Source organism: Nematostella vectensis, chromosome 6, assembly GCF_932526225.1.
Source record: "Nematostella vectensis chromosome 6, jaNemVect1.1, whole genome shotgun sequence".
Taxonomy (NCBI): Eukaryota; Metazoa; Cnidaria; class Anthozoa; order Actiniaria; family Edwardsiidae; genus Nematostella; species Nematostella vectensis.
In genome coordinates, this window is record NC_064039.1 from 11597300 (window position 1) to 11621031 (window position 23732).

General features: G+C 42.1%; 3 protein-coding genes across 8 annotated transcripts in view; 1 reads left to right on the top strand and 2 right to left on the bottom strand.

Moving 5' to 3' along the window:
- LOC5512045 overlaps nucleotides 1–15674 on the bottom strand; it is a 42039-nt gene extending 26365 nt beyond the window's left edge. For 2 of the 4 annotated variants that reach the window (XM_048729472.1, XM_048729471.1), the window contains exons 1-18: nucleotides 14946–15673; nucleotides 13908–14182; nucleotides 13040–13635; nucleotides 12498–12580; nucleotides 12220–12417; nucleotides 11700–11843; nucleotides 8383–8556; nucleotides 8160–8236; nucleotides 7688–7894; nucleotides 6517–6873; nucleotides 3998–4085; nucleotides 3414–3542; nucleotides 2830–2869; nucleotides 1866–1983; nucleotides 1752–1797; nucleotides 1567–1622; nucleotides 403–486; nucleotides 10–93 (exon numbers count right to left, since the gene is read on the bottom strand). In XM_048729472.1, the coding sequence (XP_048585429.1) occupies nucleotides 10–93; nucleotides 403–486; nucleotides 1567–1622; nucleotides 1752–1797; nucleotides 1866–1983; nucleotides 2830–2869; nucleotides 3414–3542; nucleotides 3998–4085; nucleotides 6517–6873; nucleotides 7688–7894; nucleotides 8160–8236; nucleotides 8383–8556; nucleotides 11700–11843; nucleotides 12220–12417; nucleotides 12498–12580; nucleotides 13040–13635; nucleotides 13908–14182; nucleotides 14946–15443 (3254 nt within the window). In that variant the 5' untranslated portion in view covers nucleotides 15444–15673. Of the gene's footprint in view, nucleotides 1–9; nucleotides 94–402; nucleotides 487–1566; nucleotides 1623–1751; nucleotides 1798–1865; nucleotides 1984–2829; nucleotides 2870–3413; nucleotides 3543–3997; nucleotides 4086–6516; nucleotides 6874–7687; nucleotides 7895–8159; nucleotides 8237–8382; nucleotides 8557–11699; nucleotides 11844–12219; nucleotides 12418–12497; nucleotides 12581–13039; nucleotides 13636–13804; nucleotides 14183–14945 lie in introns of those variants that run through there. The other 2 variants (XM_048729474.1, XM_048729473.1) reach the window with 2 other exon arrangements.
- Nucleotides 15675–15872: 198 nt separating this feature from the next.
- LOC5512028 lies at nucleotides 15873–19512 on the top strand. The gene is made up of 6 exons (XM_032381415.2): nucleotides 15873–16184; nucleotides 16876–17034; nucleotides 17384–17502; nucleotides 17636–17740; nucleotides 18368–18435; nucleotides 18981–19512. Exons 1-6 carry the CDS (start codon nucleotides 15908–15910, stop codon nucleotides 19099–19101), a joined length of 849 nt encoding a protein of 282 aa, XP_032237306.1. The 5' UTR covers nucleotides 15873–15907; the 3' UTR covers nucleotides 19102–19512.
- The window catches only part of LOC5512047, a 29492-nt gene continuing 24878 nt past the window's right edge, over nucleotides 19119–23732 (bottom strand). For 2 of the 3 annotated variants that reach the window (XM_032381413.2, XM_048729470.1), the window contains exons 31-35: nucleotides 22648–22710; nucleotides 22462–22518; nucleotides 22043–22216; nucleotides 21443–21523; nucleotides 20539–20771 (exon numbers count right to left, since the gene is read on the bottom strand). In XM_032381413.2, the coding sequence (XP_032237304.2) occupies nucleotides 20670–20771; nucleotides 21443–21523; nucleotides 22043–22216; nucleotides 22462–22518; nucleotides 22648–22710 (477 nt within the window). In that variant the 3' untranslated portion in view covers nucleotides 20539–20669. Of the gene's footprint in view, nucleotides 19755–20538; nucleotides 20772–21442; nucleotides 21524–22042; nucleotides 22217–22461; nucleotides 22519–22647; nucleotides 22711–23732 lie in introns of those variants that run through there. The other variant, XM_032381412.2, reaches the window with a different exon arrangement.

Consider the following 23732-nt stretch of genomic DNA (forward strand, 5'->3'; position numbering starts at 1 on the left):
TCTCCCTACCCCACTGAGTTCTCTTTCACAAACTCATTAAAGTCCAGCAGAGAAGGCAAGCTCTTGCCTCTTTTGACCCCGGATGTGTTACAACTGAAATGAAACAGTCACCTCAAATAATATCACCTATTATAATATAAATCTTGGTACAGACAACCACAAGTACAGATAACATTTAGGCGAGAAAGAACATCGTCCGCGTTTGTATACTTCAATAATGAGGGTTAATGTTGGTACAGGTGTTAAAATCGTTGTTTCTATCATTCCACCAACGTTTTTCAAGTGTTCACAAACTGGTAAAAAATGCGCTTTATAACCAAATGGACGGAGTGTTCGACTCATCATCGTGCGAAATTAACCGGTGATATTTTCTCAAATAACTTAAAGGTATATGTTCGGTACCTGTCTTTAATTGATTGCAGCAACGTCTGAGCCTTGACCAGCCACTGGCCTCGTAACAGGGACAATGTGTGAAAGGAGCGAGACCTGAAATACATCATTTCTTTAAAATATAAACTTCTGTAGTGCACGCGTTTGCACTCTTTTATGACCTGATACGGCAAAATGACGTCACAGTCATGTTATACACGTGTTTTTGACAAAAAGACGCCATTGTCATGTTATACACGTGTTTGCACTCTGTTATGACCTTATAAGGCAAAAAGACGTCACGGTCATGTTATACACGTGTTTGCACTCTGTTGTGACCTTATAAGGCAAAAAGACGTCACGGTCATGTTATACACGTGTTTGCACTCTGTTGTGACCTTACATGGCAAAAAGGCGTCACGGTCATGTTATACACGTGTTTGCACTCTGTTGTGACCTTACATGGCAAAAAGGCGTCACGGTCATGTTATACACGTGTTTGCACTCTGTTGTGACCTTACATGGCAAAAAGACGTCACGGTCATGTTATACACGTGTTTGCACTCTGTTGTGACCTTACATGGCAAAAAGACGTCACGGTCATGTTATACACGTGTTTGCACTCTGTTGTGACCTAACATGGCAAAAAGACGTCACGGTCATGTTATACACGTGTTTGCACTCTGTTGTGACCTTACATGGCAAAAAGGCGTCACGGTCATGTTATACACGTGTTTGCACTCTGTTGTGACCTTACATGGCAAAAAGGCGTCACGGTCATGTTATACACGTGTTTGCACTCTGTTGTGACCTTACATGGCAAAAAGACGTCACGGTCATGTTATACACGTGTTTGCACTCTGTTGTGACCTTACATGGCAAAAAGACGTCACGGTCATGTTATACACGTGTTTGCACTCTGTTGTGACCTTACATGGCAAAAAGGCGTCACGGTCATGTTATACACGTGTTTGCACTCTGTTGTGACCTTACATGGCATAAAGACGTCACGGTCATGTTATACACTTGTTTGCACTCTGTTGTGACCTTACATGGCATAAAGACGTCACGGTCATGTTATACACGTGTTTGCATTCTGTTGTGACCTTATAAGGCAAAAAGACGTCACGGTCATGTTATACACGTGTTTGCACCCTGTGACCTTACATGGCTTGGTCATGTCAAAATGCTACTGACCGTGTGATTTTATGTGCTGGTTGCATTTTGAATTCACTGATTCGCTGTTCTCTATCCTGCAAAGAAAATGTCAAGTAAGAAAGTAAAAGAAAATGACAGCTAGTGAATAAAGAAATGAACATGAGGAAAAATCTTTGCTTTGCACCACAACACGTTCTCTCAAATGAAACAACATTTTTCCTTACCAGTTGCCTCACAGACTTCCTTTTTTGCTTCCGTTTAAAAGGTTTCCTATCAAGACAGCAATGAAAGTTAGGCTTTGACAATGAGACATCAACTTGACTTTCAATTAGACTTGCATTTTTGGCATTTTGGGCGGTCGGCTGACGCCTGTAGCAAGGCTGGTTGCTGTGGTGACTGACATGGATTCTGTTTCTGTCTGGACGTCATCGCTGTCACCGTTTGTCCTGTGAAAGTCTGAAAATAAGATATAAGTCTGCTATGGTACCTTGCTTGATTGAGAATGATATTCCAGCCTGTTAACTTACAGCCGATCTTCAAAAGGTTGTTCATCTAAAAAAGACATTCCCAATGTTCCAAATGTCCCGTGACCCTTTACATGTGTAGAATGACCGTAGTGTTACAGACTGTTACACTGGACTGTTTGCTTAGCGTGCTAAATTCAATTCTTCCAAAAATGTGAATATATTTACGAGTCACGTGACAGTGCCAGTTAGGTGTACAATCGTTTCAATATTAATTGCATAATAAAAACCTAATATCAAAAAAATAGCAGTTGTCCTGAGTGAGTTAGCAGGCATAACTTTAAGGACTGTTGCCGATGGGCAATGTACCTATGCACAATGGCACCGGCAAATGTGCCTGTCGGGTGGGCTTACGTGAGATGGATGCACCTTGTAAAATCTTTTTTTAAGCTCTAGTAGGACCTCTATAAAACGAAACATGGGAAATCTACTTAAAAAGAATTATTTGCAACACATTTAATTTGAACTTAAATATTGCAATGCTGATCGCTAAAGAAAGATTTTAGCTGAAATAGCTTTATAGATCACTGAATGTGTCAACATTAAGGAAACCCCTGACAAAAGGTATTAAACTACCAAGTCACCTTATTTTAAAATGAAAAACAATAAACTTACCTAATACGGTGCAATCTCAAACAAATAAATTAACTAGTATGGTGCTAATTCGTACAATAAATATATCTAATATGGTAATAAGTCAAACAATAACTTACCTTATATGGTGCTAAGTCAAACAATAACTTACCTTATATGGCGCCAAGTCAAACAATAAACTTACCTAATATGGTGCTATGTGAACGTACGGATTCCCGCTCTCCCTGACAAGAGAGACAAAAGGGCGTTTTTTATATACAGTAGCTACAATGCTACGCGTACTCCTGTTGATTATTAATGGTCCCTTCATCGCCTTTTGCCATAAAACAATTCTCAGGTCCATAACTTTCCTTATAGACTCGTTCGATAAGTGGTATACCGCACTAGACCATCCCCACTCCCCCCCCCCCAAAAAAAAAAAACTTTCTCAATATTTGATAATTTTTCTATGCGTCCACTACTCATTTTCCTTGTATTTACAGGCTCGTTCAATAGAAATCGAGGAGTGAAGTCCCATTGTGGGCGGGTACTCAGAAGCTGCTTCTATTCTACAACCCATGATCAAAATGTTATGAAGTCACAATCAATGTTTTATTTGTCTTCTTTGGCTTATAATCAAAAGTATCATCACATCAGATGCAAAAGTACTGAGGGTTTCAATAGTTTGTCCCAAGCCAAATTATGGATAACTGAAGTATGCATACAGCAAGCTTTTCCGTGAGTCTCTGTTTAAATATTGGGAAAGCGTGAAAAATTGCGCATTAATACCGTTGTTCTACTCTTGTCACGTGATTTGCGACTTGATGTTTTGTCATCTTCTCCGCCATTCTCATCCTGTTCATCTAGCTCTTGCTCTTTATTCCTTATTGCAGCAATCACGTCTTTCTGGTAATTGAGCTGTAAAACATAAATTGGTGTAAGGGTCACTTCGAAGATTATAAGAACCCCTTGTTGGCTATGAGCACGCCGAGCCAGCCATCCTCTTTGGTGTATTGTTATTATCATTTTTATTACACAATTACTACTATAAAAATAAGAACTATTATAACATTTTCATTAATGAGAACTATCATTACATTTACTTTTTTTCATCATCATTATTTATTCTTTATGATCATCAACATTTCTATTTACATTATCATTTTCATCATCATTATCATCATCATCATCATTTATATTACCATTGTCATTTTCATCATCATCATCATCATTTATATTACCATTGTCTTTTTCATCATCATCATCATTTATATTACCATTGTCATTTTCATCATCATCATCATTTATATTACCATTGTCATTTTCATCAATATCATAATCATATTATTATTATTATCATTTGTAGTGACTACCTCCCTTATGCTCGTGTCATAGCCTGAAGCAACTTTCAGCTCCAGCTTTTCTGAGTCCCAGTCCAAAAGAGGTTCTGAGTATGCTCGCCTGTAACCAAGAAAACAGTGAAAACCCAAACTCAAGGTCAAACTGGTACTATCCCTCATAATAGGGGGACTTGCGCTAAGACGTGCCTTTTTGGGTGGCAAACTCAAAACAAATTTAACACAGAAATGACGGCGCACGTCACACCAGATAACGACGAATAAACCTTTAAATAAAACTAAACCCTTTCTGGGAAAAAAAACCCTTTCTGGCTTTATTCGTGAGTGCTAAATAAATTGCTTTTTGTTGCTGTTATTTTGCCGCTAAAAGCCTGAGCGCGCGCTAGTTTGCCACAAAAACAGTAACGTGATCTCTTAGCGCGAGTCCCCTATTGGGCCTAATGGTTCCAAAGCATTTTAATTATAAACATACTGTACACAGACATGGGGATGAAAATAACTAGTAGTTCTCTAGGGGATTACTATTGCTGCTTCCCAATTTGTTTCAAGTTTTTTTAGAGAGCTGCACCTCACCTTAACAGAGGAGCTTCTTGTTCCTTCTCAGTGTTCTGTGGGCTGCACCTCACCTTAACAGAGGAGCTTCTTGTTCTTCCTCAGTGTTCTGTGGGCTGCACCTTACCTTAACAGAGGAGCTTCTTGTTCCTTCTCAGTGTTCTGTGGGCTGCACCTCACCTTAACAGAGGAGCTTCTTGTTCCTTCTCAGTGTTCTGTGGGCTGCACCTCACCTTAACAGAGGAGCATCTTGTTCCTTCTCAGTGTTCTGTGGGCTGTACCTTACCTTAACAGAGGAGCTTCTTGTTCCTTTTCAGTGTTCTGTGGGCTGCACCTTACTTTAACAGAGGAGCTTCTTGTTCCTTCTCAGTGTTCTGTGGGCTGCACCTCACCTTAACAGAGGAGCTTCTCGTTCCTTTTCAGTGTTCTGTGGGCTGCACCTCACCTTAACAGAGGAGCTTCTTGGTCCTTCTTAGTGTTCTGTGGGCTGCACCTCACCTTAACAGAGGAGCTTCTTGTTCCTTTTCAGTGTTCTGTGGGCTGCACCTCACCTTAACAGAGGAGCTTCTTGTTCCTTTTCAGTGTTCTGTGGGCTGCACCTCACCTTAACAGAGGAGCTTCTTGGTCCTTCTTAGTGTTCTGTGGGCTGCACCTCACCTTAACAGAGGAGCTTCTTGTTCCTTCTCAGTGTTCTGTGGGCTGCACCTCACCTTAACAGAGGAGCTTCTTGTTCCTTTTCAGTGTTCTGTGGGCTGCACCTCACCTTAACAGAGGAGCTTCTCGTTCCTTCTCAGTGTTCTGTGGGCTGCACCTCACCTTAACAGAGGAGCTTCTTGTTCCTTCTTAGTGTTCTGTGGGCTGCACCTCACCTTAACAGAGGAGCTTCTTGTTCCTTTTCAGTGTTCTGTGGGCTGCACCTCACCTTAACAGAGGAGCTTCTTGTTCCTTCTCAGTGTTCTGTGGGCTGCACTTCACCTTAACAGAGGAGCTTCTTGTTCCTTCTCAGTGTTCTGTGGGCTGCACTTCACCTTAACAGAGGAGCTTCTTGTTCCTTCTCAGTGTTCTGTGGGCTGCACCTCACCTTAACAGAGGAGCTTCTTGTTCCTTCTCAGTGTTCTGTGGGCTGCACCTCACCTTAACAGAGGAGCTTCTCGTTCCTTCTCAGTGTTCTGTGGGCTGCACCTCACCTTAACAGAGGAGCTTCTTGTTCCTTCTCAGTGTTCTGTGGGCTGCACCTCACCTTAACAGAGGAGCTTCTTGTTCCTTTTCAGTGTTCTGTGGGCTGCACCTCACCTTAACAAAGGAGCTTCTTGTTCCTTTTCAGTGTTCTGTGGGCTGCACCTCACCTTAACAGAGGAGCTTCTTGTTCCTTCTCAGTGTTCTGTGGGCTGCACCTCACCTTAACAGAGGAGCTTCTCGTTCCTTCTCAGTGTTCTGTGGGCTGCACCTCACCTTAACAGAGGAGCTTCTTGTTCCTTCTCAGTGTTCTGTGGGCTGCACCTCACCTTAACAGAGGAGCTTCTTGTTCCTTTTCAGTGTTCTGTGGGCTGCACCTCACCTTAACAAAGGAGCTTCTTGTTCCTTTTCAGTGTTCTGTGGGCTGCACCTCACCTTAACAGAGGAGCTTCTTGTTCCTTCTCAGTGTTCTGTGGGCTGCACCTTACCTTAACAGAGGAGCTTCTTGTTCCTTCTCAGTGTTCTGTGGGCTGCACCTCACCTTAACAGAGGAGCTTCTTGGTCCTTCTCAGTGTTTTGTGGGCTGCACCTCACCTTAACAGAGGAGCTTCTTGTTCCTTTTCAGTGTTCTGTGGGCTGTACCTCACCTTAACAGAGGAGCTTCTTGTTCCTTTTCAGTGTTCTGTGGGCTGTACCTCACCTTAACAGAGGAGCTTCTTGGTCCTTCTCAGTGTTCTGTGGGCTGCACCTCACCTTAACAGAGGAGCTTCTTGTTCCTTCTCAGTGTTCTGTGGACTGCACCTCACCTTAACAGAGGAGCTTCTTGGTCCTTCTCAGTGTTCTGTGGCAAAGCTTCCACCTGCTGGTCGCCAACTCCTTCCTGCTGGTCCCGCAGCAACTGTCGTCGCTGGTCAATCACAGACACAAACCTCACAGCTGGCTCATCGGGGTCTGTCGTTTCCACGGTCACCCCATCTGAGTCTGGTGGTTCATCTGTCATTTGTTGAGAGTCTGATAATTGGGAAGTTAACTCGTCACTGTTTGGTGGTTGTACAGGAACTGTGGGGTCACCAGGTTTAGAGTCTTGCTGAGTTGATGTACTTATTTTGACTGTTTGAATCTTGGTCAGATCGGAAAGCGATCCATGCGCACGATTGAGTGTTCTACAAAAGATCACATTTGGTTAAATATACATCTATTTCAAATAAGGTAGCACTTGGGGAATCTGTGTATCGTAACCCGCAGTGCTTCATGGGTATCAAGTAAATAAGCAAATAAGCGGAAATGAAATACAATTCCAGGTTTCAAAACCTAAAGAATTCTTGTTTACATTCTTATGACCATTCGCATAGCTTTCAGATACGATGATTCAGCCATTTATATGCTACCCATGAAAGACCGCGGGTTACGATAGATGGGTTCTCCATCGCAATCTTATTTGAATAATGTCTGAAGCACGTAAATCTGTTACACAAAAAGCTAAGATAAATTTTACACCAAGTATGCTAGTTGAAATAGTTATGTTTCTCTATGGAAAACGATTTCTTTCTATGGGTAGGGGTATTTTAGTAGGGGACATTTTTTATGGTAGTAGTGGTTAGTGAACGGGTATCGTTTCTTTATTCTTTGGTTCAGTAGCTCAAAGATTCATCCCCAGGTACCGAAAAAGATAAGAGAAAAAGAGATGTAGACTAGAATGGCAGCAAAAGTTAGGTTGGACGACAAATCTGATATAAATGACAATTATGATAGAGTTTGAAGTAAAGCGTCGTGCACACTGGCAACATAACGACGTAACAACAACAACAAAACCTGTTTTTCTTATACGCTGCTTTGCCCAGTCTTATGTCAATGTTTTGTTGTCGAGGATGTACACACTTGAATATAAGAACATAAAACAACACATGCCTATGTCGTTATGTTGTTATGTCGCCAGTGTGCCTTAAGGTGAGCTGGTCCCTTGAATTGTTGGTTTACCTTTTCCGAGCTTGTCGTTCCTCTGCTGCTTCCTCCTCCTCTTCCTCCTCCTCATCCTCATCGATCTCTGTTACTGCCGCCAGTGTCACATGATCAGTGCCCAGGCTCTCACGGAGTATGGCAGCCCCTTGATATTCTGGGTAGAGGTAGGACCTGATGGTATCAGGATCGAGACCCATTTTGGGTGGTGCAGGAGTCCAGTATAATCTGAGAAAAATTGAAAATTAGTATACTAGCATACAAAAGCTGGATGTAGTCATACCCTGGTGTACCTAAGTGGCTAACAAGGCACTTATCGTCAAAGCTCTAAAAACCCTTTAAGGTTATTAATGACTTTCTTTATTCCCTCATTAGCTTGGCCCCTCCCCAATTCAAAACCTGTCTACCTACTTTATCCTCAGTCCATTTGCTTTATCATTCATTGGCCAATTTATTTGGTAGCCACCAAATAAATGCTCCTAGCAAGGATTACCTTGACGTGTCATCCTTCAAAGTGATTTGCACACCAGCAATCTGCAAAGATTCATCCTCTTCTTCATCATCAAAAAACTGGAGTAAGTGAAAAGCACCATGAATAAGTAATTAGAGTTTGATGTAATTACACAATAACTATAAAATCATGAAATGTAGCTTTTTGTTTAAACAGTAGTAGAGCATAATTCCTCAATGAAAATATGGAAGCAGGAGAGAAGTACCAAGTCATCTGAAGCCTTCTTTAGCCGCTCCATGGTCTCATCTACATCAATAGTCATGGCTTCCTGAAGGATGCGGTGTGCAACCAAGGATAAACGCCTCTCCTCTTTCTCCTTCTCGTCCTCATTAGGTAGGGTCTCATCTGAGCGGTACACAAAGGACTCACCTCCCTCATGCTAAAGGAAAAAAACTTATGTAAGGCAAGAGTGTGGGGATGAGGCAAGTGGGTGGGGGATGAGGCAAGTGGGTGGGGATGAGGCAAGTGGGAGGGGGATGATGCAAGTGGGTGGGGATGAGGCAAGTGAGTGGGGGATGGGGCAAGTGGGTGGGGGATGGGGCAAGTGGGTGGGGATGGGGCAAGTGAATGGGTCGAGGCAAATTGGTGAGGGTGATACAAGTGGGTGAGGTAATACCAGTGGGTGGCGATTGGTCAAGTGGGTGAGGTAATACAAGTGGGTGGGGATGGGGCAAGTGGGTGAGGTAATACAAGTGGGTGGGGATGGGGCAAGTGGGGGAGGTAAAACAAGTGGGTGGGGATGGGGCAAGTGGGTGAGGTAATACAAGTGGGTGAGGGATGGGGCAAGTGGGTGAGGTAATACCAGTGGGTGGGGATGAGGCAAGTGGGTGAGGTGATACAAGTGGGTGGGGGATTGGGCAAGTGGGTGGGGATGGGGCAAGTGGGTGAGGTAATACCAGTGGTTGAGGGATGGGGCAAGTGGGTGAGGTAATACAAGTGGGTGGGGATGGGGCAAGTAGCTGAGGTAATACAAGAGGGTGGGGATGAGGCAAGTGGTCGAGGTAATACAAGTGGGTGGGGGATGGGGCAAGTGGGTGAGGTGATACAAGTGGGTGGGGATGGGGCAAGTGGGTGAGGTAATAAAAGTGGGTGGGGATGGGCCAAGTGGGTGAGGTGATACAAGTGGGTGGGGATGGGGGAAGTGGGTGGGGATGGGTCAAGTGGGTGGGGGATGGGGCAAGTGGATGAGGTTATACAAGTGTGTGGCGATGGGGCAAGTGGGTGAGGTAATACAAGTGGGTGGGGGATGGGGCAAGTGGGTGAGGTAATACAAGTGGGTGGAGATGGGGCAAATGGGTGAGGTGATACAAGTGGGTGGGGATGGGGGAAGTGGGTGGGGATGGGTCAAGTGGGTGGGGGATGGGGCAAGTGGATGAGGTTATACAAGTGTGTGGCGATGGGGCAAGTGGGTGAGGTAATACAAGTGGGTGGGGGATGGGGCAAGTGGGTGAGGTAATACAAGTGGGTGGAGATGGGGCAAGTGGGTGAGGTAATACAAGTGGGTGGGGGATGGGGCAAGTGGGTGAGGTGATACAAGAGGGTGGGGATGAGGCAAGTGGGTGAGGTAATACCAGTGGGTGAGGGATGGGGCAAGTGATTGAGGTGATACCAGTGGTTGAGGGATAGGGCAAGTGGGTGAGATAATACCAGTGGTTGGGGATGGGTCAAGTGGGTGAAATAATACAAGTGGCTGGGGATGGGGCAAGTGGGTGAGGTAATACAAGTGGGTGGGGATGAGGCAAGTGGGTGAGGTAATACAAGTGGGTGGGGATGGGGCAAGTGGGTGAGGTGATACAAGTGGGTGGGGATGGGCCAAGTGGGTGAGGTCATACAAGTGGCTGGGGATGAGGCAAGTGGGTGAGGTGATACAAGTGGGTGGGGATGAGGCAGTGGGTGAGGTAATACAAGTGGGTGGGGATGAGGCAAGTGGGTGAGGTAATACAAGTGGCTGGGGATGGGGCAAGTGGGTGAGGTGATACAAGTGGGTGGGGATGGGCCAAGTGGGTGAGGTCATACAAGTGGCTGGGGATGAGGCAAGTGGGTGAGGTGATACAAGTGGGTGGGGATGAGGCAAGTGGGTGAGGTAATACAAGTGGGTGGGGATGGGGCAAGTGGGTGAGGTAATACAAGTGGCTGGGGATGGGGCAAGTGGGTGAGGTGATACAAGTGGGTGGGGATGGGCCAAGTGGGTGAGGTAATACAAGTGGCTGGGGATGGGGCAAGTGGGTGAGGTAATACAAGTGGGTGGGGATGGGGCAGGTAGGTGAGGTGATACAAGTGGGTGGGGATGGGCATGTGGGTGAAGTAATAAAAGTGGCTGGGGATGGGGCAAGTGGGTGAGGTAATACAAGTGGGTGGGGATGGGGCAAGTGGGTGAGGTAATACAAGTGGGTGATGGGGCAAGTGGGTGAGGTGATACAAGTGGGTGGGGATGGGGGAAGTGGGTGGGGATGGGTCAAGTGGGTGGGGGATGGGGCAAGTGGATGAGGTTATACAAGTGTGTGGCGATGGGGCAAGTGGGTGAGGTAATACAAGTGGGTGGGTGATGGGGCAAGTGGGTGAGGTAATACAAGTGGGTGGAGATGGGGCAAGTGGGTGAGGTAATACAAGTGGGTGGGTGATGGGGCAAGTGGGTGAGGTAATACAAGAGGGTAGGGATGAGGCAAGTGGGTGAGGTAATACCAGTGGGTGAGGGATGGGGCAAGTGATTGAGGTGATACCAGTGGTTGAGGGATGGGGCAAGTGGGTGAGATAATACCAGTGGTTGGGGATGGGGCAAGTGATTGAGGTGATACAAGTGTGTGGCGATGGGGCAAGTGGGTGAGGTAATACAAGTGGGTGGGGGATGGGGCAAGTGGGTGAGGTAATACAAGTGGGTGGAGATGGGGCAAGTGGGTGAGGTAATACAAGAGGGTAGGGATGAGGCAAGTGGGTGAGGTAATACCAGTGGGTGAGGGATGGGGCAAGTGATTGAGGTGATACCAGTGGTTGAGGGATGGGGCAAGTGGGTGAGATAATACCAGTGGTTGGGGATGGGGCAAGTGATTGAGGTGATACAAGTGTGTGGGGATGGGGCAAGTGGGTGAGGTAATACAAGTGGCTGGGGATGGGGCAAGTGGGTGAGGTAATACAAGTGGGTGGGGATGGGGCAAGTAGGTGAGGTAATACAAGTGGGTGGGGATGGGGCAGGTAGGTGAGGTGATACAAGTGGCTGGGGATGGGCATGTGGGTGAGGTAATACAAGTGGGTGGGGATGGGCATGTGGGTGAGGTAATACCAGTGGGTGGGGATGGGTCAAGTGGGTGAAGTGATAACAAGTGGGTGGGGATGGGCATGTGGGTGGGGGTGAGACAAATGGTTGGAGGGCTGGTTAAGAAAGAGGTAACACTAGTGATTTGGTTCTATAATATAAGACAAACTTGCTCATGGGGATTAAGGTCTTTAAGCATTAGGGAAGTTATGGCAAGAGGCAGTCAATATGAGAAAAAAGGGTGTACAGGACAAATAAAGCTTTAACATTACCATTTGTTTTTGTTGGTATCTCTGCCTGACCAGATAAAACCTATCAGGGGTGTGGACATCTCTGGTCAACCTGTGTAATTCAGGTGGCAGTTCTTGTTCAGTTGCCAGGGTACAGAAGTGGTGCACATTGTGCTCAGGTGCAACCTGACATAATAAAAACACAAGTGATTATTACTAGTAGCTATATGTTTTGTTTTTCAGGTGAATATTACTGCATACTGTACAGTAGCTTTGGGGAGGGGGCTAATTCATAGACATTTTTTTATTGAAAATATATGTATGCGACATGCATTAACATTTTGAGATGGAAAATATTGCTACTCCCTCAACTCACCTGATGTCTTTGATGTATATGACTTATTTTAATATCACTCATCTGAAAAGTGCCCCTCCATACCCTGCCCTTATGTCCATCTATCTACCTGCTATAGCATCCTTTTAAAGAGAAAGTTCTCTGCGACAACTCCACAGTGCTTTTATACCTTGTTACTAATTATACATTTTCTGTTAAAAGACTTACCCTGTCTTTTGAACTCCAGGAGCCTAAGAACTCTACTTTCCTCTCACTTCTACGCTGTTCAATCTCTGAAAGCAAGTCGCTGGACATGTTCTTGATGTTATTGACTGGTATGGGCAGCTCACGCCCCACTAAAGTTGACTTCTGGCCCGCAACATTAATGACATCTTCTGATTGCACATCAAGGGAAAGTTCTAGAGCCTGATAATAAATAGACAAAGAACTATTTAGTATTAACAATTTCACACAAGCAACTATCTATTGTAAATGAACAATAATACCTCTCTTGCTTTCTCCTCTGTCAAAGGTGTGTAGTTGCCAAGGTTTGAATCATGTGTTACTAATCCAGTCCACTCTCTGGAAGCTATAATAAAATAGTCTAATTTAAGAGATCAAAAATCCAAAAGGTAAACATTTTTGGGTATTGTATTAATATGTGTAGTCCAGATAAAAGGTTAGATCCAGGATTCTTTCTAAAGGGACGGTTGCAGCACAAAGTTAGTTGTGGAGGCCTAAAAAAAATCTTTTTTACAGTAAATATTTTTTGTCATAGGAGGGCAGCGTTACTAGATCTACCCATGGGACAACCAGAAAACACACCTAGTTAAAAAGTGAAATTTATATTCAAACAGCCCAATTTCTTTCTTCCTTACAAAGAAATTACTTGTGTCTGGTATTACTTGTGTATTTTGAAAGCATAAGCACATGGGTTTATCATTGGAATTCTATGGTGTCCCACTCAGATCTGATCTGGGACCCTTTTTCATGACATCTGCTTTTAAATGAGGTTCTTTGATCCAGTAGGAGTAAAGTAGTAACTCACCGATGGGTTTTATTGAAGCTTTACTTTCTTTTCCTCTTTGTGTCTCCAAATCTATCTGATCACTTCTTGACCTCACTTCACTAATAGTCTTCATGGGGCTGACATAGGACTGATACATGCCTGTCTGGGTGGATGCACCATCATCACCCCCACTATGACGCCCTGCTCCAGGTGATTTAGGTGTCTGTGGTAGGCGGGGTGATACAGACTTGCTAGCCCCAATCACAGAGAAGTCTGTACCTCCCTGCTCAAGGGAGGGTTGTTGTAGCAGGGCTCGCGTGTTTAGTGCCTGAGCTTGCAAATCAGCTAATTCAGATGCTATATCATTTTTATTTTCTTGGTTATTCAAAAGATTCATTAGTCCAACATCGGGCATTGACAGAGTCTGGGTCATCTTCATGATTTCGGAATGGATATGGTCATATTCGTTATCACTGCTATTGGCTTCTTCCCTTGGAATGGGAGTAATTGATTTAGAGCCGTCTGTGAGGTAGTCAGGGGAATCTCTAGCTTCAGTGAATTGCTCCTTGTCAAGAAGCTCTTCTGAATCAGGGATGACTTCTGTGGAAGGTTCTGGTATTGTTATGGGATCCATTCTAATAAAAAAAGACATGTTAACTACTATTGTTATACTTCACTTCCTCTATTTAGCATGTTGTTTCTTTAATGACATTTTTTTCATCAACTTCTAATGCTAAAGCATAAGAAACAAAAGTGAAAACAGTTGTTGCACATATATAATGACAACCTTAAACCCAACCCTACCTCGTTTATATTGGGTTGTTGTCTACAGATGGCATTCAACCATGAAGCACATACCCCAAGAACCCCCATGTGATTGATTGTGTGTAATAGAGTACAGTAATACCTAGAGGCAGCACTCCTCTTGCTTACAGCACTATGCACAGACCCTGCGCTCTTAACAGTTCCTTGGCTTGACCTGGATGCCTTTGAAAGTGACCTTTCAGGCTGCTTTGCTGGGGCTAACTCCCTCTCTACTAACTGTATTTGCATGGTTGAATTCTGTGAGCTCAGGATCGCTGGTTTAGGGCCGGGTGCAGCAGGGGGTTCTGGGGATTTTATTCCTGTTTGGCTTTTTGCTGATCTTTGCCTCTGAGATAATGTCGTTTTCTCAGGCATTTTCTGTAACCAAAAACATAACTCTGTATCTAAAAGTAACAAGAATACATTTGCAAAAGTGTATGCATTGGTCAGGAACAACATTAGTGGGTGGAAAATTCAAAAATAAACACAGAAATGAATGTGGCTGTCATGCAAGGGAACTACAAAAAAAAAAAACTTTAAATGAAAATAAACTCTTTTTGATAAAAAAAACTTCTTGGCTTTATTTGTAAGCACTAAATAATTTGCTTTTATGTTGATGTTATTTTGCCACTTAAAGCCTGAATGTGTGCTAGTTCGCAAACCAAAAAATCATATGACCTCTTTACCTAAGCACTGTATTGCTATTGCTAATAAATACCATCATGGATCTTGTTATACATCTTCAAAATGCAAAATAAATATTTTTGCTATTTGCATACCCTCCTGTGGAGAGCTTCCTGTATCGCAGGATTAAAAAAAAAAAGGGCCACACAGAAAGCTCTGCGTTGAGGATAGACTGTGGTAAGATATTGTTAGCCTGCGTGCTCCAGTATCCATTCTGGTTGAAAAATAACCAGTGGTTAAGCTTGTGTTTAACGATGTAAGCAGGTTAGATATTTGGACTGAAGGAGTGTTTTGAGTTTTATGGTTGCATATTTTATAGTGAACAGTATTTTAGATATTTTGCTTAAACAGTACTTCTCATCATGCAATAATTATATTATTTACTCTATGATCTATTTGCTTAATGTGATGTAATCCTCTAAATAAACAAACAAACAAATAATAGCTTGCTTGTTACCTTTTGCAATGAACACAGTGGTACTGTATTTGCCTGAGCAGGTTTGGATTGCACACTTGATGCCTTTGACATCCTGTCTCCATCAATGCTTTTTCCTTGCATGACAACATTCAAATCAACTTTGGCCTTGATTGAAGCTACCTTTTGTGACGATGCCAGAGAAAAGGGCCTCTCCTGTCCAGTATCCCTGGCAGAAACAGGATTGTTACTTGGTGTCCCAACCCTAAAGTCGAGCTCGAGATCAACAGAAGGGCTTGGAGCAGCATAACTAAGCTCCGACTCAACAAATGCCACGTCTTCCTCGATTTTAGCACTAGGTTTCTTTTTCTTTGACTTTGACCCTTTCTTGTCATGAAGTTTAACTTTCGTTGACTCCTCTAAAATTGCTGCCTTCTCGTTGGGTTGAAGAGTGGCAAATTCCGTTTGAGACTTCTTGGCAAGTAGTCGTAGCTCTTTTTTTAAGTCTTCTTTCCTAAATGACCTCCCTCCAAACGACATGATTTCTTTACGTTACGGTAGTATTTCGGTGTCGTTTCAAACGTGGAAAACCGAGCGAAATAAAATATCGCGATATATGGGAAGAGTTGTCATTTTCCCGCTACTGGGTTAAGGTCTTCACAGTTTAACCAAAATGTGAAAACAACTGGATTTTGTGAGTCTCTAGTCAATGTTTTGGCGCCATCTTTGTTTAGTTTGGTTGCCTCGGAGTTAGTGCTCAGTTTTCCCTCTGCAACTAAAAACAGGGACCCCAAAACAACTTTTGAGTCGAGTCATATAGAAGACTTCATATAGATAAGCAAATAAAACACAGATCAACAAAAATAATTTGACCTTTAATCTTTTTTAAGTTTAGAGGAGTCTCCATTTGTAGCCATTTTCACGTTTGTGTCGTTCCGATGTGCCCCGAGGAACGCCTAGACAAATCTATATTGAATTATGTAATCCACTTTGAACTCTACAAAATGGCCGAGTCGCAAACCAATAAGCTTATTCGTATTCTAAATGATGAAGAAACGAAGGAACCAGGCGCGATTCTCCAAGCGCTCGAGCTATCTAGACAAATGCAGCGACTTATTTTAAAGATGAAGGGAGATTTTATGGATTCTGATGGCAAAGGGGTTGATTACAATAGCTTGAAGGGAAGTGCACTTTTCCAGGATTACATCAGGAAAGCTAGAGAACTCAAATTTGTAGACCTGTGGGGGTTAAACTTAGACGAGAAGAAGGCGTTTTTTATTAGTATCCTTTGAGACTGCTTTGTGGAGTTATTGCGTCTTTGTGTGTGTTAGGGGGGTATCCTATGTGATTGCTTTGTGGAGTTACAGTATTGCGTCTTTCCAGTTTGTGTTCAGGGGCGTACACAGAAGGGTGGCCAAGGGGGCCTAGCCCCCCCCCCCCCCCCTTCTAGCAGCCAAAAATACAGTAAATGTATGAGACATTATCTAAAATACAGGAGAAAATGCCTTGAAAGGGCCTTTTGCACCCCCTCCTGTTAAAAATCCTGGCTACGCCGCTGATATGTTTGTGTGTGTTTGGGGGGAGGGGGTCATATTGGAAACTTATGACTACCAATCAGTGAAAAAAAATAAAAATCATTGGACTTATATGTAATGTATTGGCCGATTAGTAAGGGATCTCAAGTCATGTAAGTTTGAAAAGTTAATATTATCATCTTATTGATCGACAGTCGATAAAAAGCTACTGTGCGTTTGACATGGAATGGTAATTAATTTTCAGTGTCATATTATGGTTTCCATTGATTGGTATCGATTGGTATCTATGAAATATGTACAGTATTCTGGTACCTTTGTACCCTGGGTACCAGAGGCTCCAAGCTGTGTGGCGACAACGATTAAAGCAAAGCGAACTCGTTCTGCTATGTGCATCTGCCAATGGTGACTGATACCCTCTTTAACAAATAGAACCTTAGACATATATAATGCTTTGACAATCCATGGGCTAGCAAGTCAGGTGGGAGCTAACCTGCCCAACTCAGTTTTGGAGATTACAAACTTTTGGAAAAAAACAGCTTACAATATTGGTGGATTCGTGTTGACTTTGGATGACATTGAGCATGGAATACTTAGAGGTAAGGTGTAAGAATATAACAAACAAGTCATTGCTCCACCTTTCAGTGAAATTTGTTCTCCACTCCCTTTAAGTTTTTTAGCTGTTTCGTTCAGCTTAACATAGTTGTTTCTACTATTGTAGAATAGTTGTTTTAACTATTATTAATGTACATAAAAATAAGTTTTGCTGATGATCATTTTTCCATCCAAATTAGCTTGATACACCCTCAGAGATAGAAAAATACCCTAAGAAATAACATTTGCAGAAATTTTTACTCCCTAAACGATACAACGAGCATGCAGTATATCACATTTTTTAGTTCTCTTGAGGTCTATATAATATCTACAGCATTCTTTTTGTTCGTAAAGCAAACAAGCCTCACCCATCAAGCCCAGAGCCATTATTCAACCTTAATGACCCCCGCCTGCAACTGACGCTGCCTTGTCTTGATCCAAGGATACATTTTGCTCTTGTTTGTGGTGCCAAGGTGAGGTGACTCTCTCTTTCCGTAATGGTGATGATAATGATGATACCTATACACGCCCTCAGGGTACAATTCTAGACAGTAGCTGCCAGGTAACAGTCTTTAAGATAACCTATAATCATTTTATTATCTGTAGTCCTGCCCAGCTATTAATGTGTACTCAGCCAAAAACTTAGATGCAGGTCTCACTGCAGCAGCCAAGAGTTTTATCACACAAGAAGTATTTTTATCAGATGGAGTGGTAAGTGCAAATCAAGCAGCCCTCAGTAGCTATTACTTTGAGGGGGGGGGGGGGGGGGTATTTATCCAGATGGATCATATTTTTTATTGTATATCAAGAACATATTCTGGGGTTGGATTTGGTGGATATCCATCCATCATTTCAATAAATTCCTGGTAATTTTTTGCAGTACCCCCTCTCTCCGTCCAATTGCATTTTCTAGTCTTCCCAACCCACACTTTACAGAGGCTGGATCCACAAGTGTAGCTATATTTGTCCTAACCTGAAAGGGTATCCATACACTTCCTGTCTTTAGCTAAAATATCTACAACTAGCATTCCACAAACAGGGACTTGTTTCCCATGGTTAACAGAGTCTATTTGTGTCCCACCCTGCTTGTAAAGGTTTCACCCTCTTGCATTCTATCAATTCAAGGATCCTCTGCAAGCCATGCTGAAGGATCCAGAACTTTCTAGATCTCATGCCCTCTGAGTAGTTTCAGCAAGCCTGTTTTTCACTGTCCTAGATGAATAAATTAATTGGTCAATAGCTTTCTAAGTGGTGGCTTGATACCTAAACCTGTCCTCCCTTACCCCCGCTCACTCTATAATCTGAAATACTGAGCTCATGATCTGTTTGTTCTCTAAGGTCACCTTATCCAAAATCTTCAATTGGTACAAAGGAGACTTTGCTACCGACACAGTTGGCCTGCTAAGGTAGAAAAAGTTGTGACCACAAACACAATTGGTCTGTCAAACTCAGTTTTTGTGATTTGTGAAATGGCAGAAACGTAGAGCCGCTAACACTAGACAGACTTACAGTAGGTCACACTCGTGGCAGTTTTTGAGTTTATCTAAGCAGAGATTTCCTGGATAACTTGCTAGGAAAGTAATGTTACTGTAAAGTAATGAGCAATCAAAGAGGACACACAGTTAGCAAAATATTTAAGATCACAGTAAATTAAAATTTGTTAATTAACTATATGCTGCCTTAAACTCCATGTGTCAAATGCAGGGGTGGATCCAGGATTTTAAAATGGGGGGGGGGGGGGGGTGGATAATGGCCGGATAGACGGATTATAACTGATCCAGTGGTTCTTGGTAGGTCACATTGATCTCAGATCTTTTACTTAAAAAGGGGGGTGGATATCCACCCCCTGTACCTACCCCTGGAATGGTTTTATCAATCTACTACTGAATTCAGAACATGAAAAATATGACATTTTAACCATGTGTAATGATATTATTGTTGAATCATTTAGGTGGATTGCCCAGTACTCACAACCTACTGATAAAGAACAAATTGAAGAGCTATTGAAAAATGGCGAGGAAGCCATCCAATTACAGTGGAAAGACTATAACTGGAAATTGAACAAACTATGATAAGATAAGGAGAAAGATAAAGAAGGTACAAATATATTTTCTTTTTTGTTAATGTACAAGAACTAAAAGCACCTATGATTATTTATCAACTTGAGGTACATGGTAAATACATATTCACATTTCCAGTTGATTTTGAATTGTGGTTATAAATAAATTATCCATAATAACAAAATTACTGTGTATGAAGTCATGCAATATCCTTCAAAATTAGAGCTATTTTAGTTAATCCATAAGCTAGTGGCGTATTCACAAAGTAATTCTCTTATTATTGCATACCAAAAGGTTAGAAATCTACCCTTTCATGGATTAATTGAAATAACTCTGTAAACATGGTGTGAACTAGAACTGCACATTATCACACAAAATGTAAATTTACATCTCTTACAAAAATAAACACAAATATTATGAAAACAATTGAATGTTTGATCCCTTGTATCAGAGGTTGCAATAAAGTATTTACAATTTTATAGTATTGTTAACATCATAGAAGTGAAGGTAACAAATTGCTCTATGCGTTTGCTAGAATTTCAAAGCAGGGCTTCTCCTACTAGTATAAATGACAACTATCTGGTAAATTCTAGCATATAGTACAAAAGGATTGAAAATAGCTTGGAATATTCTGGCCATATGATTTATCAGCAGGGACCTGGTTCCTAGAAAGCAGATTAATGTTAACAGGGTTATTGTAATTTACATTCTTTTATAAAACAGCCATATTTATCACTTGGTTAAGGCTAACCTGCTTTCAACAGGGCTTCTGGAATTACGCGCTTGTGCGGAAGCTTGTAATTTGGCTTTCTCTGCGTAATCCACAAATTCCCGCGTAATCCCGCGTAATTTGGGTAAATTTTGAAAGACAAAACATTTAAGTGCACAGCTGATGTGTTCTTTTGGGGTTCTTACCTCTATTTCTCATAAAAAGGCATATTCTTCGTAAGAGTGCGATATTTTGAACTGAATTTCGCAAACAAATAAAATAACTAGGCGTTCTTTGCTAAGCCGCGAAGGCCTAGGACTAATAATAAAATACCTTTTTTAATTGGCTGGTGGGTCAATGGAGCTAATGAAAACCCGCCTAAGATATTTTCGCGCAAAAAAATAAACCTTTTTCAAGTTATTTTGTGCTTTCCTTCGGTACAAAATGTAGTTTGGGTATTCCATGTAATTTAGCGCATAATTCAGGAAAGAATCCCGCAAAATTTTGATTTTTAAAGAAAAATGATTTGCAAAATCCCGCGTAATTTAGCACGTAGTGATTGATTTTCCGCGTAATTTAGCAAAGAATCCCGCGTAATTTTGGGTTTTTTTCTGCATAATTCCAGAAGCCCTGTTTCAAGGAACGAAACTCTGTTTAATACATAGAAAGCTTTAGAAAGCTTATTCTAAAGCTAACTCTGAAACCCATTTCTTTCTATTTTTGAAAACGTTTTTTTCTTGAGTGTTTCATTATTTTACTTTCCATATGTCCATTATTTCTTACTAAGCATGCATGCTTAGTAAGAAATAATCAATGGCTGTGCTACCATCCCCTTATTTTCATTCTCCTAACTCCTTTTTCTAGATTACCATTAAGATTTCGTAGACTCTTCCTTGTCTTTCTTCATATCCTGTACTGAATTCTCCAGTACATAAACTGCATCTTTAACTGCATGATAAATGATGTTCTTGACCTGCAAATACGGAAAAGTTTTGTCATAAAAGAGCATCTGGCATTTTTAAATTCAGTTTATTTAGCAATAAGCTAATGGTATTACCAAAACGGCTGTACTGCTGGTAGTTCTGTAAAGTTTTTCTAGATCTATATTTTATCACCCAAATAAAAGCAGCAATGTCACCAGCTTACTTCCGGTCAATTACATAACCATCTCCAATGATTTTTAATAAAAAATGTGAAAAATATTTCAAAATTGTAAAAGCTCTCAGCGTATCTGCTGGAAGTTTCTTTTGGGATGTAACTAATAATTAAGAACGGATGGCCTGTTAAATAGTACGGATTCTAATAGATTCTTTTGTCACAGTGTTGATTCTAATAGATTCTTTTGTCTCTTGTTGGTTTAGGGTTCCCTGGAAGTAAACGGGTGACAATGCCACTTTAAACACTAACTTTTAATGTAAAAAGTATTTCAAAATTGTAAAATCTCTCAGCGTGTCTATTGGAAGTTTCTTTTGGGGTGTAACTAATAATTTAGAGCGGATGGCCTGAGTGCGGATTTTAATAGATTCTCTTGTCGGTTGAGGTTTCCGGAAGTAAGCTTGTGGCAATGCCACTTTAAACACTAACTTTTAGTCTCAGAGTTTGGTTTTGTTAGTGTATGCCTCATTCTCTATGTTCCTGACTGACCTGAAGCTTATCCTCATGATTGGTGTGTTTGTCAGACAGGTGACGGAACTCCTGAGTAGTCTTGAAGCAATGCCCGATACGCTGAAAGACATAAAAATGTCATGCTATTATCTGAAAAATCTGTCATTTGTAATCATAATATAATAGAATGTGCTTAAGCATGACTGTATATAAGAGATACTTGCATATACTAGACTGGTCCTTTTTTTATATGTAACACCCACAATAGTTTCTTTACCCTTATTCTTCTATATTCATCTCTTCTGTTAATGCAATAAATTGAATCTTTGAAAAATCAAAATGAAACTCTTGGAAAGACCTCACTTTAACATTTATATGCAACCAGATTTTCATTTATTTAGAGGGAATAAATACTAGGTCCCAACTAGTCTAGGAACACTTTTGTTCATTTTTCACTAAGGCATGCAAGGGATGACAGAGCCGTAGCAGGCCATGTATGATTGTGGGGGCGGCACAATACAGAAAAATAATGGGGGGGAGGGGCACGTGTCCCCACCCTCTGCTACAACCCTAAATGAATACAAGTTGGCACTCCTCAGTCTGCAATTTGTCTAACAGTCGACATGAAACTGTGTTTACCTCTGGGGATACAAAGTCTTCTGCAATCTTTACACAGCTGTAGAGGTTGCGAACCTGGTGTGGGGCACCAGCAGGGATAAACACTCCATCACCTAGGCACTGGCAAATGGCATACCCTTCCACGTTGTACTCTCTCTTGAGCCGCTCACGGATCTCATGATCCAGGTAAAAACACTAAGAAACAAGGAAGATAAATATGCCATGTCACAATAGTTTAGAAAAAAACTGTTTTAGCTCCATGGCTTGTGCATTATCATTATGTATTATAAAAAGAGGTACCTGGTCAAAGGTGATACCTGAACTGGTCATAGATGTACCTGGTCATAGATGCACCTGTTATGTTGGGTTCACCTGGTCATAGATGTAATTGTTATGTTGGGCTTACCTGGTCATAGATGAACCTATCATGTCTGGCTTACCTGGTCATGGATAGGGTCATGATGTGCTGCATATTTCATTTTCTTTTCTCTAGCCACCTGAAAATAACAAAACACAGGGCATGAACCAAGATTGTGCCATATTTGGAATCTTTCTGATAACTATGCCATTACTCAGAAACAACTGATTTGTATACTGTAATTTGGTAGTCCAGTTGGAATGCTCACCTTGTGTAGAAGGTCCCGTATCTTGTCTGCATCTTCAACATGGTAGATATGCCACAGTGCTCCCTGAAAGCCAAGGCAACACATTATTATGGTGCTAGGAAAGGATATAAAGATAGTGGAAAACATTAACCACACAATAATCTTCAGCAATGACTAAGAAGACGTGAAGACAGGAACTGGTTTAGCGAGTGCATATATTTTCTCATGTAATTTGACTGACATCTCGATTTATGTCACAAATGAGCATATGTGCTAGTTGGTAACCCTTTGGTACCCCAGAAATCCCCATTTAGGGGAGTTCTGTACATACAAATGATCCAGCTAATGAGCTGGGAAGTTTATTTAATCAGGGCAATACTTACAATCCTTGCATTGTCGATCAGGGCAATACTTACAATCCTTGCGATGTCGCACCAGTCGACAGTGTTGATCAGGGCAATACTAACAATCCTTGCAGTGTCGATCAGGGCAACACATACAATCCTTGCATTGTCGATCAGGGCAATACTTACAATCCTTGCGATGTCCCACCAGTCGATCAGGGCAATACTAACAATCCTTGCAGTGTCGATCAGGGCAATACTTACAATCCTTGGAGTGTCGATCAGGGCAATACTAACAATCCTTGGAGTGTCGATCAGGGCAATACTTACAATCCTTGGAGTGTCGATCAGGGCAATACTAACAATCCTTGGAGTGTCGATCAGGGCAATACTTACAATCCTTGGAGTGTCGATCAGGGCAATACTTACAATCCTTGCATTGTCGATCAGGGCAATACTTACAATCCTTGCGATGTCGCACCAGTCAACAGTGTCGATCAGGGCAATACTAACAATCCTTGCATTGTCGATCAGGGCAATACTTACAATCCTTGGAGTGTCGATCAGGGCAATACTTACAATCCTTGGAGTGTCGATCAGGGCAATACTTACAATCCTTGCATTGTCGATCAGGGCAATACTTACAATCCTTGCGATGTCGCACCAGTCGACAGTGTCGATCAGGGCAATACTTACAATCCTTGGAGTGTCGATCAGGGCAATACTTACAATCCTTGGAGTGTCGGTCAGGGCAATACTTAC

What these genes read in the sequence shown, in the direction of transcription:
- LOC5512028 (XM_032381415.2), top strand. Translation starts at nt 15,908, where the DNA reads ATGGCCGAGTCGCAAACCAATAAGCTTATTCGTATTCTAAATGATGAA. An exon ending in GAAGAAGGCGTTTTTTATTA is followed by an intron (nt 16,185 to 16,875) that starts GTATCCTTTGAG and finishes ATAGAACCTTAG; the next exon opens with ACATATATAATGCTTTGACA. An exon ending in CTCTTGTTTGTGGTGCCAAG is followed by an intron (nt 17,503 to 17,635) that starts GTGAGGTGACTC and finishes TATTATCTGTAG; the next exon opens with TCCTGCCCAGCTATTAATGT.